At 43.7% G+C, this 17,940-nt stretch overlaps 2 protein-coding genes across 8 annotated transcripts in view; one reads left to right on the forward strand and one right to left on the reverse strand.

Annotated features, from left to right (window-relative positions):
- The window catches only part of B3GAT2 (beta-1,3-glucuronyltransferase 2), a 79,174-nt gene extending 67,956 nt beyond the window's left edge, over nucleotides 1-11,218 (forward strand). Inside the window, exons 3-4 of one of the 2 annotated variants that reach the window (XM_004270124.4) lie at nucleotides 10,482-10,630; nucleotides 10,711-11,218. In XM_004270124.4, coding sequence (XP_004270172.1) covers nucleotides 10,482-10,630; nucleotides 10,711-10,797 — 236 coding nt within the window. In that variant the 3' untranslated portion in view covers nucleotides 10,798-11,218. Of the gene's footprint in view, nucleotides 1-10,481 lie in introns of both variants that reach the window. The other variant, XM_049695442.1, reaches the window with a different exon arrangement.
- Nucleotides 11,219-17,940, reverse strand: part of SMAP1 (small ArfGAP 1) — a 143,547-nt gene continuing 136,825 nt past the window's right edge. For 5 of the 6 annotated variants that reach the window (XM_033428694.1, XM_004270125.4, XM_049695437.1 and 2 more), the window contains 3 exons: nucleotides 15,786-15,957; nucleotides 14,589-14,896; nucleotides 11,219-12,198 (listed from right to left, as the gene is read on the reverse strand). In XM_033428694.1, coding sequence (XP_033284585.1) covers nucleotides 12,055-12,198; nucleotides 14,589-14,896; nucleotides 15,786-15,957 — 624 coding nt within the window. In that variant the 3' untranslated portion in view covers nucleotides 11,219-12,054. Of the gene's footprint in view, nucleotides 12,199-14,588; nucleotides 14,897-14,965; nucleotides 15,083-15,785; nucleotides 15,958-17,940 lie in introns of all 6 variants that reach the window. The other variant, XM_033428696.2, reaches the window with a different exon arrangement.

Below are 17,940 nucleotides of genomic sequence, written 5' to 3' on the forward strand. Positions count from 1 at the left end.
AAGACTTACACTTCCTGATTTGAAAACTTACTATAAAGCTGAAGTAACAGACAGTGTGGTACTGCATAAAGATAAGCATATGAATCAATGGAATAGAATTGATTGTCCAGAAAGAAACCCTTCATTTATGGTCAGGGGTTTTTGCCATGGGTGCCAAGACCATTCAGTAGAGAAAGAATAGTCTTTACCAAAAATGGTGCCCAGAGTTATACCAAAAGCCACCTAATTCATATCCTTTAAAAAAGGCATTTTTCAATAGATGAATTATATCTCAATAAAGGAGGGTAGGGAAGATTCTCACACACACACATGCCCACATGACACTCCAAAAGGCAGTGTATGCTTTGCTGGGAAGAGAGATGACAGGAGAGTCGACCACAGAAAAAATTAGAGAAGAGAGGAGAGGAGGTGTTGGACACATACCTTTCTCCAACAAGTTCCCCAAGACTATTGTGTGTATACATTTTAATTGGGAACTTGGAATCTTTTCTTCTTCTTGTTTAAAGTGGAGAGAGAGAGAGACTTTTGAAAGTACTTGATACTTACTGGCAAGAGCAGAAGTGTGTCAACCGCCCAGTGTTCTAGTACAACTAGTCAGAGTGACTGTTCAAGTAAAAAAGCCATTAGTATCTTTCTTGTGACCAGACAATAAAGGAATTGTTGCCAAAAACTACCTTTTGGGAAACGGAAATAGTTTTTATCTGTAAGAACCTTGCTGAAATTAGATTATGTGTAGTTAGAAAAGAGAGCATGTGCTAGTGAGACAAGTATATGCAGGGGAGACTAAGTTGATACACAGTAGAAGGAAATGATAAGCACTACTGATGCTGTTAACGTGGCTGAATGGGGAAGAAGAGGTTTACTGGACTTTGCTTTTTCCTTTCCAATTTGTTTGCCTTTTCTTTCTTTCTTTACTTTTTATGCCTTATTGTAAAGGCTAGGACCTCCAGTACATTGTTGAATAAAGGTTGAGAGCAGACATCCTGCTTCATTCAATCTTCAGTGGTTTAATTAACATCCAATATTTCACCATTAAGTATACTGTTGGCAGTAGGTTTTTTGTAGATGCACTTTATCAAGTTGAGGAAGTTCACTTCTATTCTTAGTTTGCTGAGAGGCTTTTCTTTTTTTTTATTTTTAATTAATTAATTTATTTATTTATTTATTTATTTATTTTTGGCTGTGTTGGGTCTTCATTTCTGCCCATGGGCTTTCTCTAGTTGCGGCGAGCGGGGGCTACTCTTTGTTGTGGTGTGCAGGCTTCTCATTGCGGTGGCTTCTCTTGTGGAGCACGGGCTCTAGGCGCCTGGGCTTCAGTAGTTGTGGCGCACAGACTCAGTAGTTGTGGCTCGCGGGCTCTAGAGCGCAGGCTCAGTAGTTGTGGGGCATGGGCTTAGTTGCTCTGCAGCATGTGGGATCTTCCGGGACCAGGGATCAAACCCGTGTCCCCTGCATTGGCAGGCGGATTCTTTACCACTGCGCCACCAGAGAAGACCTGAGAGGCTTTCCTAAAGTCATGTTTAGATGTTAGATTTTGTCAAGTGCATTTTCTTCACCTATTGAGATAATCAGGTGTGGGGTTTTTTCTTTCTTTTTTAAAAGCCTCTTAATTTGGTGAATTACATTGATTGATTCTGAAAGGTTAAGCCAACACTGCAGTCACGAAATGAGCCTCACTTGGTCATGATTTGTTGTCTTTTTAATTTTTGGATTCAATTTGTTAGAACTTTAAGAATTTTTCTGTTTGTGTTCATGCGGGTTGCTGGTCTGTAGTTTTCTTGTAATGTTTCTGTTTGCTTTTGGCATCAGGGCACTACTGGCCTCAGAGAACTTGAAAGGTATTCCCACCTTTTCTGTACTCTGGAAAAGTTAGATTATTTCTTAAACATTTGTTAGAAATCACCAATGAAGCTCTCTAGGCCTGGAAGGTCTTTTTTTACCTTTGTTTTTTGTTTTGGTGGGAAGATTTTAACTATAAACTTAATTTCTTTCATTGATCCAGGGCTATTCAGATTATCTAATTTTCATGAGCGAGCTTGATGGCCTGTATCTTTTAAGGAATTTGTCCATTTTTCTCTAAGGTATGAAAGTTATTTCCATCAAGTTGTTCATAATATGCTTTTATTATCATTTTGATGTTTGTAGAATCTGTATTGATACTCCTCTTTCATTCCTGGTAATTTGTGTTTTCTCTTTTCCTGATAAGTAAAAGTAGATATCGATCAATTTTATTCCCTCCCCCCCCAACAAAGGACACAGTTCTGAGTTCACTGATTTTCTCTATTGTTTTCTACTTCTATTTCAGTAATTTCAGATTGTATTTATCAGTACCTTTTTTCTATTCACTTTCGGCTTGTATTTACTCTTCTTTTTCTAGTGTACAAAGATGAGTGATTAGCTCATTGAGCTGAGACCTTTCTTCTTACCTAATAGAAGTGTTTAGTGCCTGATGTCAGCATCACGGCAGCATGAGATGCTCCCTTTGTCTCTCCCTTCAATCTACAAGGTTTCCTCTGACCAACGTGCCAGGATGCCAGCGATCTCCATACATCTGTACATCTAAAGGTGGGTGGCCTGGAGCAGACAGCCAAGGCAGAGCCTGTGATCCTGACCCTGGGGGCGTGGCAGGTGAGCCTGCAGCCCCAGAGAACCCAGTAGCAGCAGGGGAGGCTGTGCATACGAATCCAGATTCCTGGTGCAGCAGGGCCCTTGGCCACAGGAAACCAGGCAGCAGTGGCAGCAGGACCTGCGACCCCGACCCCCGCTATGGAGGCACCTGCGACTCCCCCACCTGTAGCAGGAGCAGCAGCAGCCCAACAACCCCTTATGTGGCAGAGGCACCCACAGCCCCAGCTGCCCCACCACCCGCTATCTCCCCTCACGGCTGTGGAGCCCCTGACCCCAGCAACTCTGGACAAAGTGCAGGCACCCACCATCCCAGGGCCCCAAGCTGTGATGCCAGTGACAGCAGTGATACTGGCAACAGCAAGGCGCCAGCAACCCCAGAGACAGAGGCAGCAACAGCAAGGGCACCAGGTGACACCTCTGGCAGGGGCTGTGGAGGGGGTAAAGTGCTGACTCTCAAATATAGCCAGAGGCAGCCTAAGTAAGAGAAACCAAAAACTTGTGCTGTAGCGCCGTTTACTGAAAAACAAAAGAAAAGCCTCTAATTTCTATCCTGTTGAATTGTTAGAATCAAGTTTTTTAAAGCTTTACCTAAATAAGAAAGGTGTTTGCTACTTTAAATGCACCAGCAAAGGAACAACTCGTCAAGTACCGTAAAAAAACCGTGGTAACTCAGCATCACAAAAAGAAAACGACAAATCTCCGGAAACCAAATTTAAAGTCACGGAATACTGCCATCTAACTGATAGAGAATTCAAAACAGCTGTCATGAGCTGTCATGTCAGTGAGTGGCAAGAAAACTCAGAAAGGCAGTTTACTGAGCTCAGGAATAAAATGAACGAACAGAAGGAATAATTTACCAAAGAGATTGAAACTTAAAAAAGAACAAAACAAAAATTCTGGAGCTGAAGAACCCAATAAAGGAGATGAAGAGAACACATTAGAAGGCAATGGAAACAGAGCAGATCAGATGGAAGAGAGAATTAACAAGCTCGCAGACAGAAAAATAGAAATGATACAGGTGGAAGAGGACAGACAACTAAATCTAAAAAGAAGAAGAAATTCTACCAAAAGTTTGAAGAATATTTAATACCTATGCTTCTCAAATTCTTCCCAAAAAACTTGAAGAGGAAGGAATGCTTCATAACTTAATAATAATGAAGCCAACATTACCCTGATACCAAACCAGACAAGGAAACACACAAAAAAGAAAATTACAGGCATGTATCTCTGATGAACATAGATGCAAAAATCCTCAACAAAATATTAGCAAACTGAATACAATACATTAAAAGGATCATACATCATGATCAAGTGGGATTTATTCCAGGGATGCAAGGATGGTTCAACATCTGCAAATCAATCAACATGATACACCACATTAACAAAATGAAAAATAAAATATCACCTCAATAGATGCAGAAAAAGTATTTGACAAAATTCAACACCCATTCATGGAAAAAACTCAATAAAATGGGTACAGAAGGAACATATATCAACATAATAAAGGCTATGCATTACAAACCCGCAGCTAACATCACATTCAACCGTGAAAAACTGAAAGCTATCACTCTAAGATCAAGACAAGACAAGGATGCCCACTCTCACCACTCTTATTAGTATTGGAAGTCCTGGCCAGAGCAGTCAAGAGAAATAAACAAAAGGCATGCAAATTGGAAAGGAAGAAGTAAAACGGTCACTATTTACAGATGACATACATAAAAACCCTAAGGTCTCCACCAAAAAACAGTAATAAATGAATACAGTAAAGCTGCAGGGTACAAAATTAGTGTACAGAAATCTGTTGTGTTTTCATACACTAACAGTGAATTATCAGGAAGAGAAATTAAGAAATGCCATTTATAATTTTAACAAAAAGAATAAAATACCTAGGAATAAATTTAACCAAGGAGCTGAAAGACCTGTATACTGAAAACTATAAGACATTGATGAAAGAAATCGAAGAAGATGCAAAGAAGTGGAGTTAATCCATGCTCATGGATTGGAAAAATTAACATTGTTAACATGTCCACATCACCTAGTGCAGTCTATTCAATGCAATCCCTATCAAAATCCCAATGACATTTTTCACAGAAATAGAACTAAAAATCCTAAAATTTATATGGATATACAAAAGACCCCGAATAGCCAAAAAAAAAAAATAGTGATTAAAAAAAGAATGGAGCTGGAGGTATCACACTCCCTGATTTCAAATTATTATACTACAAAGCTATAGTAATCCAAACAACATAGTATTGGCAGAAAAACAGACACACAGATAAATGGCACAGAAATGAGACCCCAGAAATAACCCCACATGTATAAGGACAGTTAATATATGACAAAGGAGCAAAGAACATGCAATGGAGAAAGGATAGTCTCTTCAATAAATGGTGTTGGGAAAACTAGACAGTCACATGCAAAAGAATGAAACTAGACCATTATCTTACATCATATACAAAATTAACCCAAAATGGATTAAAGACTTGAATGTAAGATCTGAAACTACAAAACTTTTAGGTGAAACCATAGGCAGTATATTTTTTCATCAACCTCAGCAATATCTTACTGGATGTGTGTCCTCAGGCAAGGGAAACAAAAGCACAAATAAACAATAGGGACTACATCAAACTAGAAAGCTTCTGCACAGTGAAGGAAACTATCAACAAAACCAAAAGACTACCCACCAAATGGGAGATGCTATTTGTAAATCATACATCTGATAAGGCACTAATATCCAAAATATATAAAGAACTCATACAACTCAAGAACAAAAAACCAAACATCCTGAATACTTTTCCAGAGTAGACATACAGATGGCCAACAGGCACATGAAAAGATGTTCAACATCACTAATTATTAGGGAAATGCAAATCAAATCCACAATGAGATATCACCTCACGTCCATTAGAATGGCTACCATCAAAAGGGCAAGAAAAACAAGTGATGGAGAGGATGTGGAGAAAGGGGAACCCTCCTACACTGTTGGTGGGAATGTAAATTGGTGCAGCCATTATGGAAAATGGTATGGAGATTCCTAAAAAAAATTTAAGAATAATTAATTTTCTAGCTATTCTACTTCTGAATATTTATCCAAGGAATATGAAAACCCTAATTTGAAAAGGTACATGTACCCTTATGTTCATTGCAGCATTACTTACAATAGGCAAGATATAGGAGTAGCCTAAGTGCCCCTCAGTGGAGGAATGGATAAAGAAGATGTGGTGTGTATATACAGTGGACTCAGACATAAGAAAAACAAACAAAAAAAGATGAAATCCTGCCATTTGTGAAAACATGGGATGGACCTTGAGGGCTATTACGCTAAGTGAAATAAGTCAGAGAAAGACAAATACGGTGTGACTTCACTCATGTGTGGGATCTAAAAAACAGATGAACCAACCCAAACCAAACCAACACACAGATATATAGAACAGAGTAGTGGTTACCAGAGGGGAAAGTAGGTAGAGGGAAGGCCAAATGGGTAGAGGGTCAGCTTTTGGTGATGAGCACACTGTAGTGTATACAGAAGTTGAAATATAATGTTGTATACATGAAATTTATATAATTTTTTTAGTGATTCATTTATATATTTATATATTCTTCTTTACATTCTCTTCCATTATAGGTTATTACAAGCTACCGAGTATAGTTCCCTGTGCTGTACAGCAGTTCCTTGTTTATCTATTTTATATCTACTGCGTGTGTGTATATCTTAATCCCAAACTCCTAATTTATCCCTACCCTCCCCTTTGGTAACCGTAAGTTTGTTTTCTATGTCTGTGAGTCTATTTCTGTTTTGTAAGTAAGTTCATTTGTATCATTTTTTAGATTCCACATACAAGTGGTATCATATGGTTATTTGTCCTTGTCTGACTTACTTCACTCAATATGATAATCTCCAAGTCCATCCATGTTGTTGCAAATGGCATTATTTCATTCTTTTTTATGGCTGGGTAGTATCCCATTGTGTATGTATACCACATCTTCTTACCCATTCATCTGTTGATGGGCACTTGGGTTGTGTCCATGTCTGGGCTATTGTAAATGGTGGTGCTGTGAACATTGAGAGGCGTGTATCTTTTCAAATTATAGTTTTTTCCAGATATATGCCCAGGAGTGGGATTGCTGAGTTTTCATTATGGGATTGTAACTTCCTGCTTCTTTGCACATCTGGTCATTTTTGTATCTCAGGCATTAAAAATTTTATGTTGCTAGGTTCTAGGGAAAAAAATGTGTCTAGTTCCTTATATTTCATTGTACTTGTATATATGAAATGTGTAACATACATTTATTCTACATATATACACACATATGCATGTGGGTGTGTATATAATTATATGTTTGCATGTTATATATGTATTTGTTTATTTACTTTTAGCTTTTTTCTGGGCTATAATTAAGTTACTTACAAACATTTTGATCCTTTCCTGGCTTACTTTTAAAGTGTTGGGCAGACCAGCTAAGCCTTCATTTTCGGGCTAGTTTGGCCTCACAGTGGACCAGTGGCCGTGCAAGCACTCTTCCGAGCATCCCAGCTGTCGCCCGTTGCGCCCTGGCCATGGGGCACGTGGCCTGTCCCAGCCCTGAGTGGCCTCTAGCGATTGATCCATTCACCTGTTTCCTTCCAGTGGCTCCTTTCTTGAACTCAGGGAGTCTCACCAGCATCTACTGACCAGACTCAGTGGGACTTGAGGCAAGCCCTCTGCAGACAGTCGCACCCTCTGCTCTCGGGGTGACGCCCCCTGAATTCCAGCTGTCTTAGCCTCCCCGAGTTCTCCATTCTGTTTCCTCAGCTCAAGGAGATGGCAGAGCTGTGTGTGTTCCCCTCCCAGGGGTGTAGCCTTCAGGCGGGAAGCTGGGGCAACTGTAGGGCTCACATTTGTCTCTTCTTTTCAGAGATCTCTGTCCTGTGTGCCTTTTCCCCAGTGCTAGAAACTATTTTTTCAAATGTTTTGTCTGGTTTTTAGCTATTTAAGACAGTAGGAAAAACCCCGTCCTTGTTGCTTCGGCCATCTCGTCCATAAGTAAGTGGAAATGGCCTGATGGACTTGGAGCTGCATCTGTTCATTGGCAAACATACACTGAGCAGGGCGGTCCTTCTGACTGGGAGGGACTGGGTCCCCACCACCCACCCCGTCCACTTGAAGAAGCCAGGAAATCCTGCTTTCACTGTGAATAACCAGTGTTCATTTGCACTTCTTTACACAACTGACCAGGACAGAGACTCCTATTTCCACGATTGTTATAAAGCTCCTAGTATCCCAAAGGCTTCTGAGAACATCTTTAAAACTAAATTAACTTCACTGACAAAAGGGAAGGGTACATACGATATCTGAGGCGTAAGTGCTTGGAAATGAAGAAAACTCAAGGTACCTATCTTGGGTTGGAAGCAATGGTTTAGGAGCGAAAAACTCCTTGTCTGACTTTCAGAGGGAGGATTCTAACTCCCAGGTTCACAGCAGGTCAGACGGTTCCCCAGAAGGCAGCCCAGGGCTTGGCCTAGTTCTCGAGTGGTTCCCGGTGCTGCTATGACCTGCTTCCCTTGAAGAGCTCACTGAGCAGGGCCTGGTGAAGACAGTGGAGGGGGGGGAGGGGGAGGTGTCTGAATGCCGCCCCCCTTTTGTATTAAATAGAAAACCACTTTGCCGCGGTGGTGAGCCGGCTGCCCTCCAATTCTCTCCCCGGGCTGCCAGCCTGCACCCCATTCTCCAGTGGGACCAGGAAAGGGCCTTGCAGCAGAGCAGGGAGTAGTTTCACAGCTGGCTGTCAGCTCTGCCTGTCTATATGGTAGCCTTTGCCATATAACTGCTTTAAGAGCTAGCAGGATATTCCTGAGCTACAGAAAGCAAGAAGACACTCTTAATCTGAATCCTTCAGTGGTCACGATGATGAATGTGTTAGCCTGAGGGAAAATGGGGAAAGTCAGATCCAAGTGGCTTCATATAATTTTCACAATGACTTCTGCGCAACTCGGATCCTGTTTTTTTTTTTTTTTTTTTTAATGAGAATGGGGAAATAAAATCAGTACCTTGAGGCCATGTGAGAAATATACCAGGAGCTTCAGTATGGTTAAAAAGGGCAGACTCTGAGCTAGGAAAAAAAAAGGATGAAGCTTACTTAAAGCACATGAAAACAACCCCAGAAATCTCTTCATCCTAAGATCTGAGTTGACCTAGTAGAAGTCACTTTTTTGTGTTAATTTGAACCTTTGACTTCCTGTTGGGGCCCGGGGCTGTTGAAGCCACATCCGAGGAAGGCTTCAGACTTGTTAGTCAAGTGGGGTGAAGCGCAGGTGGCCTGGAACTTTCCTGAGCCTCTTCCCGTCAACACTGTTCTCCAGCCATAGGCGGTGGCTAATCCACCTCCCCTCATGATAGTATTTACAACGGTATCAGCATTTATCTATCTTCGGGTCCTCTGAACAGAGCTTTGCAGTTAGTGAAGGCTTTCTGTTCACTAATTTCACATCAGACGTGAGGGGAGGGGGTGTCACGCCACCCTTGCGGGTGAGGAAACGGAGGAGTTTCAGAATCGAGAGAGGCTGAGTGACTTGGCCGGTTCTCAGCCGCAAGGACCCATGAGAAAACGGAGGTGCTAACTCCGAATTCTGCCGGGACGTGCTGCCCTGCCAGGATTGGTGGAGCTCCCGGGCCAGGCCTCGGGACAACGCTCGCAGCACCTGTCTCCGTGTTCGGGCTCGCTCAGCACCTGCGGTACCCAACTGTGTCTGTAGGCAGCTTCGCGGTGCGTTCTCCCATGGGGGCGGCGGGGTCGGGAGCGCGGGTCTGCAGTCCCGCATCTGGAGAGGTTAAGAGGATGCTGGCTGTGCTCTGCTCACAGCTCCCCCGCGACTGACTGGAATCATTTGATACTAACTTTGCTAACTATGCGTTTGCACAAAGCTGCATAAACCAGCTCAGTTAATGTAGGGAAGGGCAAAAAGCTGCTAAGAAAACGTTCCTGGAGACTGATCCTCCTAACTCTGGAAGGGCGCCTGGCTTTACAGTGTCAGCTTAGTCGTGAAGAGCAGAGGTCGGGGTGCAGACTTTCACAACAATTAGGACGGCTGTGACAGCTGCTTCCAGAGACGGCTTGTGGAGCGCTTAATGGCTAAGCCTGTAACACAGAGTTTGTTAAACTACAGACTAAAGAGTAATGATTTTTCGTAACACCAAACCATTTAAGGAAATTGACACTCATCTGTTTCCTTGAAAAATGAACTACAAAAACCAAATTTGCCAAATGGCCTGATATCATCTCCTGTACTGATTTCCAGCCCCCCACGCCCCGCTTTTCAGATTGAATCAAATTGGAAATTTATACCAAATGACTATAGAGTATTCATTTCCCAGCTAACTGACCGGACTTGTATTCCTCCGTCTTCTAACCTCAGGGTCCATCAGAGCAGCGCTGGCTTTGGTAGGAACACATGGAGATGTCAGAGGACAGGCAGGAAAGCGGGGCGGCCTCCTCCCCGGGGACAGGCAGGGCGAGACTGTGTGCATTTCAGGTGTATTGAGTTCTAGTTACTCCCAGAGGCCAAACGTGCGGGGGCTGTGACGGCCTCTGCGCCGTGCACCCTTTGTCATCAACAGGCTACGTAGTGTCCAGAAGCCACCCCTCCACACACAGCCTCGATCAGGGCGGCAGACGTGCTCTATTGTAAAGGCGGGCTGTCCTTCTGAGACTGTGATGATGCAGGTAACACTCCTGTTCAACTCTGTGAACCAAGACTTGGCCCACGGTAGATACTGAAAAAAACGGGTTTTGATGTGACCAAGATTATATAGAAAAAAAGAGAAGTACACCAGTATTTTACTTTAAAGACTTTTTTTTTTTTAACTTTCACAAAGGATTTGCTGTAAGTCTTCAAGTCATCTTGTCCAACCCCAAAGCTGTATTTAAGCGTCGTGGGTCCCAGCCTGGGATGCAGGAATCTGACTTTCTAAAGCAGATCACGACCGTCGAAGAACTGGAACCGAAAGCAAGTAACTGCACCAAGGTATTCATTGCACTCGTGCCTCTTGACTTTGCTGTGTGTCCCTTGAGAGCGTGGCTACCCATCAGGTCTCCTCCCCGCAGGTCCTCGTGTGGCACACTCGGACAGAGAAGGTGAACCTAGCCAACGAGCCCAAGTACCACCTGGACACGGTGACGATCGAGGTGTGACAGAGCCGCAGCTGGTGCTCTGGCGGGCGTGCGGGGTAGGGCTGCGGGCACCCGGGGGCCGTTTCCTCTGCTCTCCTCCCGACGGGCACCTGCTTACAGGGTGGTTGTGTCCGGAAGCTGAGCACGGGTAGAGACAGCCGCTCTTGTCTCCGTTTGTTCTGCATGCTCCCTTACAAGCAACCCGGAGGGTCTCTGTACAGCACAGCTAATGGCACGCAGGCTAGTACCATTCCCAGAATCTTCTTACATACTTTTTTTTCCCATTTGGCCTTATAATTAATTGGTAGAACTGAACAAAACAAACAGATGACAAGTGTTTTGTCAACAGCACATTCCCAATTTGTGACTCTGCAACGTGAAGTAACTTTTGTAAGACTGGTGGCAGTATACATCATAGGAAATAAAACCCACAAAAAAGGTCTATGGATTCATCTGTTTAATACAGGGATATGACATCTGTCAGTACTAGGCACCATAAAATGTAAACACAATTACTGTCATAAACCTGGATACGCCTTCAAGGGTTGAAGTGGCTTGTTTAGTTACCCTGTTTGCATCTAGTGCAGAGAAAGGTCTCGTGTTTGTTAGCGCTACGTGTACATAGGAGGAGATCCCAATTACAAGGGAGGCAGGTAAAATCTGACTTCTTCAAACATTCGTTAAACAACTAACTTTGTAGTAACATCCAGGTTTATCTTCCTTTCTCTAACCACGTTCCCGGTTAAGCACATCATAGCAACAGCACAGTGACGTGAATGATGACATAAAAGAATCTGGATACACTAGAAAACAGTGCTCAGTGATACATTGACATTCTATTTATATGATTAAACATTTGATCATACAGTACCTTCCTACGGGATTACTGGCTAATCTGGGGGTGGGGTCATACTGTTAGAGGTATTACTAAGAAACATGATAGCTACTTCCCTTATATGCAAACATGAGAGCTACAATTTCCTCGAGAGGGAAACTGATCATGCACGTTGACCGAGCAGCTTCCCAGATACGGTGTCTATGAAATCCTGGGAAATGTGAGCAAGAGCTGCCCTCGACATGAAATGGTTTCTCAGCCTGCTTTTCACCACAGCAAATTTAATCCATCAGTACAGACCAACACGGTCAATCAATCAGATAACTCTTAATATGAACAAATGGGGAGAAAAGAAAAAAAAATTATGTACACGAATGAACAGGGGAACCCGGCTGCATCTCCGCAGGAATGTCAGGGGGAGCGCGGTGGGCCGTGCTGCAGGGTCACTTCCACAGCTGCGTGCTGAGCGTCTGACCTGACGAGGCCCCCGACCACCCCGCTGCCCCCGCCGTGGTGCTGGGGGGCTGGCTGAAGCCTGCCGCGGGGCTTGCGCCGCCCAGGCTCAGGCCAGCCATCTGCTGGTTCACCTGTGAACACACAAAAGGCATCCTTCACTTTGCAGGCCTGGTTTCTTCAGCCACTGCTAGACATTTTTAATGGCCAGCCTATTTTAGTAGAAGTGGGCCTTTACTCGAAGTTGATTTACTCAGAGAGACACGGACACTTAATAGCAACCCTAAGTATTTTTCATCCATGTGAACAGCTGTCCGAGCCCTGGGGTAAAAGCAGCCGACCACACGATGCTTTCTCCACAGAAAGCAAATGGCTACCGTGTTCCCTTCTTGGTTGCTATTTCCTTCTGCTTTTCAACCCTGTCTATAAAGTGGTCTCAAGTCATTTTATATTTATTCATTTTCTGGACTCAATTTCTTGTCCCCCAAAGATTAACCACAACTGGAAAAAGTACCAAAGCAATCGCTGAATTCATATCTGGATGTGCCATGAGTCTGCTATTCGAACTTTCGACTATACTAGCAATACTTTCAACCATATACTTTCTAGGATATGCCTTCAACTATAGCTTAACTACTAAGGACTAAGGAAATGTCTGAAAGTAAACTACTCCAAAATTATGAACTGTATATGATGGCAATTGTTCTGTCTTGATTCAAGTCTTAAATAGCTCTGTATACTTTATAAATATTTAAAAAGGTCATAAAACATATTTTTTTTTTGCTATAGCCAACCATATAAACGCCTATTATATGACAAAAGGTGTAAGATTACATGTACTTTCCTTCCAGACTGGAGTCCTAAAGGTGTAAGATTACATGTACTTTTCTTCCAGACTGGAGTCGTGTGTACATAAGCCTCCTAACCCTCCCCTGTGGTGCTCTCACTTCTAAGGCAAGGAGATTTACTACTAAGTAGAGTGGATTCAAAACCTATGCTCAGGGCTTCCCTGGTGGTGCAGTGGTTGAGAGTCCACCTGCCGATGCAGGGGACGTGGGTTCGTGCCCCGGTCCGGGAAGATCCCACATGCCACGGAGCGGCTGGGCCCGTGAGCCATGGCTGCTGAGCCTGCGCGTCCGGAGCCTGTGCTCCGCAACGGGAGAGGCCCCAACAGTGAGAGGCCCTCATACCGCAAAAAAGAAAAAAAAAAAGATTAAAAAAAAAAAATCTATGCTCAGGGTTGGATTGTATTAATAAAGTTCAACCGTCTGCAGTTCTTAGTTCTTCAAAAACCCTAATACTAACCACATCACTGATGAGGCACACTGTCTGGAGGGGCAGGTCGCTTCTTCCTAGGTACTAAAGGATGTTTAGTACCTGTCATGGCCAGCAGACCCCACCAAGAGAGAGCTGGAGAAGAGCACCCCCTTCGGCGGGCCCGGAAGTAAGGTGGGGTAAGTCCTTACTGGTTCAGCAGGCACCCTAACCTGGGCTGGGTCTGCTTCAGCATTCCGGCTGCACAAAAGCTATTACTGACATTTGACACTTAACGATTTTTGAGATTCCCAGAGTGCACAGACCAATGTCATATAGATATTCCTTTAAATAGTGACAGTAAAAAATAACTTGGAACATTCATGGGATATACAGTGATTTTGCTAATAATGTCGGTTAGAAATTGCTATATACTATTCCCTGAATGCTGACGAGAACAGAAGTCAAGGGCATCAAAATACCAGAGGAACATCAAATAAGGAAGTGTACAAGGAAGAAGAGTGGGACCACGAACCTAGGTCTAAGGCCTCTGTCTGTGAAGCCAGAGGAAAGTCAGAATGGATTTGAAAGAGGTAATACTAAAATGTCATCTCCTGGCTCTAAACTAACTTAGGCAGAAATAGGATTTTGTAATATGAGGGGATGTAAGACACAAATATGGACTGGTTCATATCTTACGGGAATTCTTGAACTAGTGTATATTTTTTTTAAACATAAATGTGACTATAAGTAAGAAGAAAATACTTTAGAAATGTATTTGAACAAAAAGATTTTTTATAAATCCACACACAGCCTAGATCTCTCAAAAACAGTGCTCTGAGAATATGAGGCTGGGTTGTTTTCTAATTTGTGAAAGTTACCAAGAGCCCCCAAAATTATTAGTGAAAATAGGTTGGTCTAAGTGGTCTATACAAACAACCCACCAGGGGGCTGGGTTTAAAGCTTGGTGCTAATTTCAAAAGATGCCCAAGATAATTTCTAGCTGTTACAAACAAATGAGGGACATTCACCATTACAGCTGTGTTATAATCAGAAATGAAAAAATGCTTAACATTCTCTACAGAATATTCTAAATACAGGAACAATGACAGCTCATTTGTCTATTTGATTAGACAGTTTTTACCTTTTATAACATTATCCCTACTCAATTCTTTCTGCCAGATTGTTAGATTTAAAAACAAATAAAACCATTTAGAAAACAAGATCTGGTTTCTCTGATTTTGGAGAAATTGGAGAGAAAGGACCCTACCTGGGAGAGGTTCCATGGGGGCTGCTGAGCTGGCGGCAGGCCAAACTTACTCTGGGCTGCACCCGCGTGTCCCACCATCCCTCCTGGGGGGCCGACCACACTCTGCGGAAGTGGCATCACCCCAGTCTGTGCGTTTCCCATGAAGCCGTTGGGCAGGGGCACGCCCACCATCACGCCCGCGCTCGGCCCCATCACGCTTCCCGCAAGGCCAGGAGCTGCAGGCACAGGCCCGCCCATGGACGGGAAGCCTTGAAATGCAGCCGGTGCTTGTGAGGGAAACGGTATATTTGTGGGTCCCATAAACACACCTGCAGCAGAAGAACCGAGCAGAGAAAACAAACGAAGAGAACAGGGTTACCGCATAGCGCTGCACTCGCCTCTGTCAGCACAGAAACAGGAGCCCGTCTTGCTGAACTACCCACGGCAAAGGCTTTCCTGCTGGTCTGGCTCCTGTTGCTCAGAGCAGCTCACACCTGCACCCTCAGGGCTGGTTACTTCCAGGAAGCAGACAAATCAGTTAGGAGCCTGAGCAAATTTAACTAGGGTAAATAAATCCTGTGCAACAGCTACATAAAATATCCATTGTGAAGACCAAACTATATAGCATGAGACTGTGTTTCTGCTGATTTGCACCACTGGTCTCTCATTACCAAGTAAACAAGTCAGAATGGACTGTCCTGGTTTTAATGGAAGCAGCTGAGACGTCATATAATTTCAGCTCTTATGTGAAATGCAGCCCATTATTTTAGAGGAAATGACAGATTAAAACTGTGTAAACATAAATCTTTACCGTGCTAGTATTTCTTTTTGATATATTAAAAAAAAACCTCAAAGCTTTTTTGATTTCATGTGATATTTCAGACTTACGTGCAGAAAGAATACCATACTGTACAGAGTTATAAACTTCAGGCAAATCAAATTTAAATAATTCTTCAAAGATAATCCCTGTCCTATAAGGCTTGTGAAACATTAAGTGACATGCGACCAGCTTGTTAATCCTAAATGAATAAAGTTTTGTGCATTCTAATCCTAATGCTTCTTTCATTTCAGTTTTGTAGTTGTGTAAACCGCAACAACAAAAGCACTCACTACACAGGAAAAACAAGGAAGAAATGTAATTGACATTACATAAGCACAAAGAATACACTTCTAGTGATGTCACTGCAATTCACGGAAAGCAGATTTCAAATGCATTACCAGGAGCACTCTGCTGCTGGGTGGTCCCCGTGCCATACAGAGACAAGATGGAGTCTTTGGAGAGCTGTTTCTTGGCTACCTCTTCTGACTTGGTAGTTTGCTCAGTGAATAGATCCAGATCCCCAGATGTCACTGCAGACAGAGCGGCAACTGCTGGTACAGAGGACGTCCCCTGAGACAGATACCAAAACAAGCTGTCGAATTCTGCATAATAAAACACAGCTCATCCATTCCTTGAAATCCAAATGAAGTTATGAAATTAGAAACTAAACAACTGTAGAAGGTAACGTGGTGACACTAAAGGGAATCGCTGACAAAGCCCATGCAAAACCTACATGCAGGATAGAGGAACATTTCCTATTTTGAATCTGTTAATGTAAAAGGAGTAGATAGAACCTCTCTGATGCTGAGTTCTGCCCACCACATCCTGGCCACAGTGGCTTCAACGACAGGCACGTGGTGCCGCCTGAGGACCAGCATTCCTGGGAGATGTTCACACATCTCCTGATTGTTCACACAATCACTGCTGCCAAGAACTGGCATCCCTTGGAGTGAAGAACATTTCTACAACTACAGCAGACTGCAGGAGGGTCCTGCAATGGCTGATTTTGTCTTCTTTGGGGGGGGAAATCTTTTGATTTTCAAAAGCAACATCATGATATTTTTATGAACCGAATTTAATCCGTTTTTACCGCAACATTAGAATGCTTCCAGTCTACCCAGATATGAGGTCCAGCAAAACTGCGACCACCTGCACTCTCCCCTACACCTTGCATTCCGCTTGTAGACAGGGGTAAGAACACGAATACAAATGAGCATGTAGATATTGTAATACAAAACAAAAAATTTCACTTCATCTCCTGTATCTTGCACACAGATAGTATTACACAGTCACAACTGACACCTCACTTTAATGATCTCTGCGGTCACTAAATATTCAATCACATTTGCGTATAGGGAATTGACTTAGATATGAAGAGTTTCAGAGAAGTCTATGAAGACTAGTAAAAACTGGATAAGAGTCTTCTCAAACTATAGAATGAGGTGAGCAGCAAGTAGAAGTTAAATCATAGTGTACATGATTTGGCTTGAATTTTTAAAAAATCAAACATTTAATGCCTTGGCTAAAAAACCTTTCAATAAATTAGCATCCAAGCATTATGCTCACAAACGAACTTAAGCAGAACAATATTTTGAATCTATTATGACATCAAGCAAGAATTTTAAGACAGGAAAAAAAGCCACATAATTTTGCAAAAGATCTGAAATGTGTAAGAAACCGGACATGATGGAATTCAAATACAACAGTGGGCTTGAATCAAATATATCTGACGTAGCAATGAAACAGAAGGCAGAGGCCGAGAGCGTGGGCCCTGCAGCCAGCCTGCAGGCTCGCCCCAGTGCCCTCAGACCTGCCACTCCGCCTTCCCACGCCCTCCTCTGGGCCCAGGGAGGAGCTGCCTTACCGCCACGCCCAACGGCCACAAGGAGTGCTTGGCAGACGCCAGCATTGGCTGTTAGTGTTGCTAGGTGACAAAGCAGCCACACCTCACTAAATGATCCTCCAGCACGTTTAGTTTCTGTTCAGTCTAAAAACCTGCTCAAAACCCTGGGGTCTGTTCCCTGAGGAGGACACAGACGTGTGAGAAAAACTGAAGTGCTTGGGAAAGCTACTATTATTCCACCTCAGGCTAGAGCAGCCCCGTGCTCCAGACGCGTGTGTTTCTTCCGATGAACGCCTGCCTCCACAGGGACACAGTCTAAGCACAGCCACGCCAGGCAGCCTGGCTAGCAGGTGCTCGAACGGCCATTTACGGGGCGGGTGATGGGGCGCCCCACGTGCCGGCAGGACCACTCCAAGGTAAAAGGAAAGCCACTGCTGCCGGTACGCGCGCACTTTCCGGAGGCCACAGGATCCCCAGACAAAGGCGCTCTGGCCGTCTGGGATCCGGGGCCAAACCGAGGACAGGCCACAGCACCTGTGTGAGTCTAGATGCTGTGGGGATGTGGATATTACGGACAGAACAGGAAAGGGAGGGCTTCTACGTGTCACCCTGGGGGACACTGGAACGACGCCCCTCAACCCCCAGTACACGCGTCCTCGCAGGTCAGCTGAGCGTTCCCAGCCCCTCAGGGAAGACTGCACAGCCAGACA

Source organism: Orcinus orca, chromosome 12 (assembly GCF_937001465.1).
Source record: "Orcinus orca chromosome 12, mOrcOrc1.1, whole genome shotgun sequence".
In the NCBI taxonomy this organism is placed as follows: Eukaryota; Metazoa; Chordata; class Mammalia; order Artiodactyla; family Delphinidae; genus Orcinus; species Orcinus orca.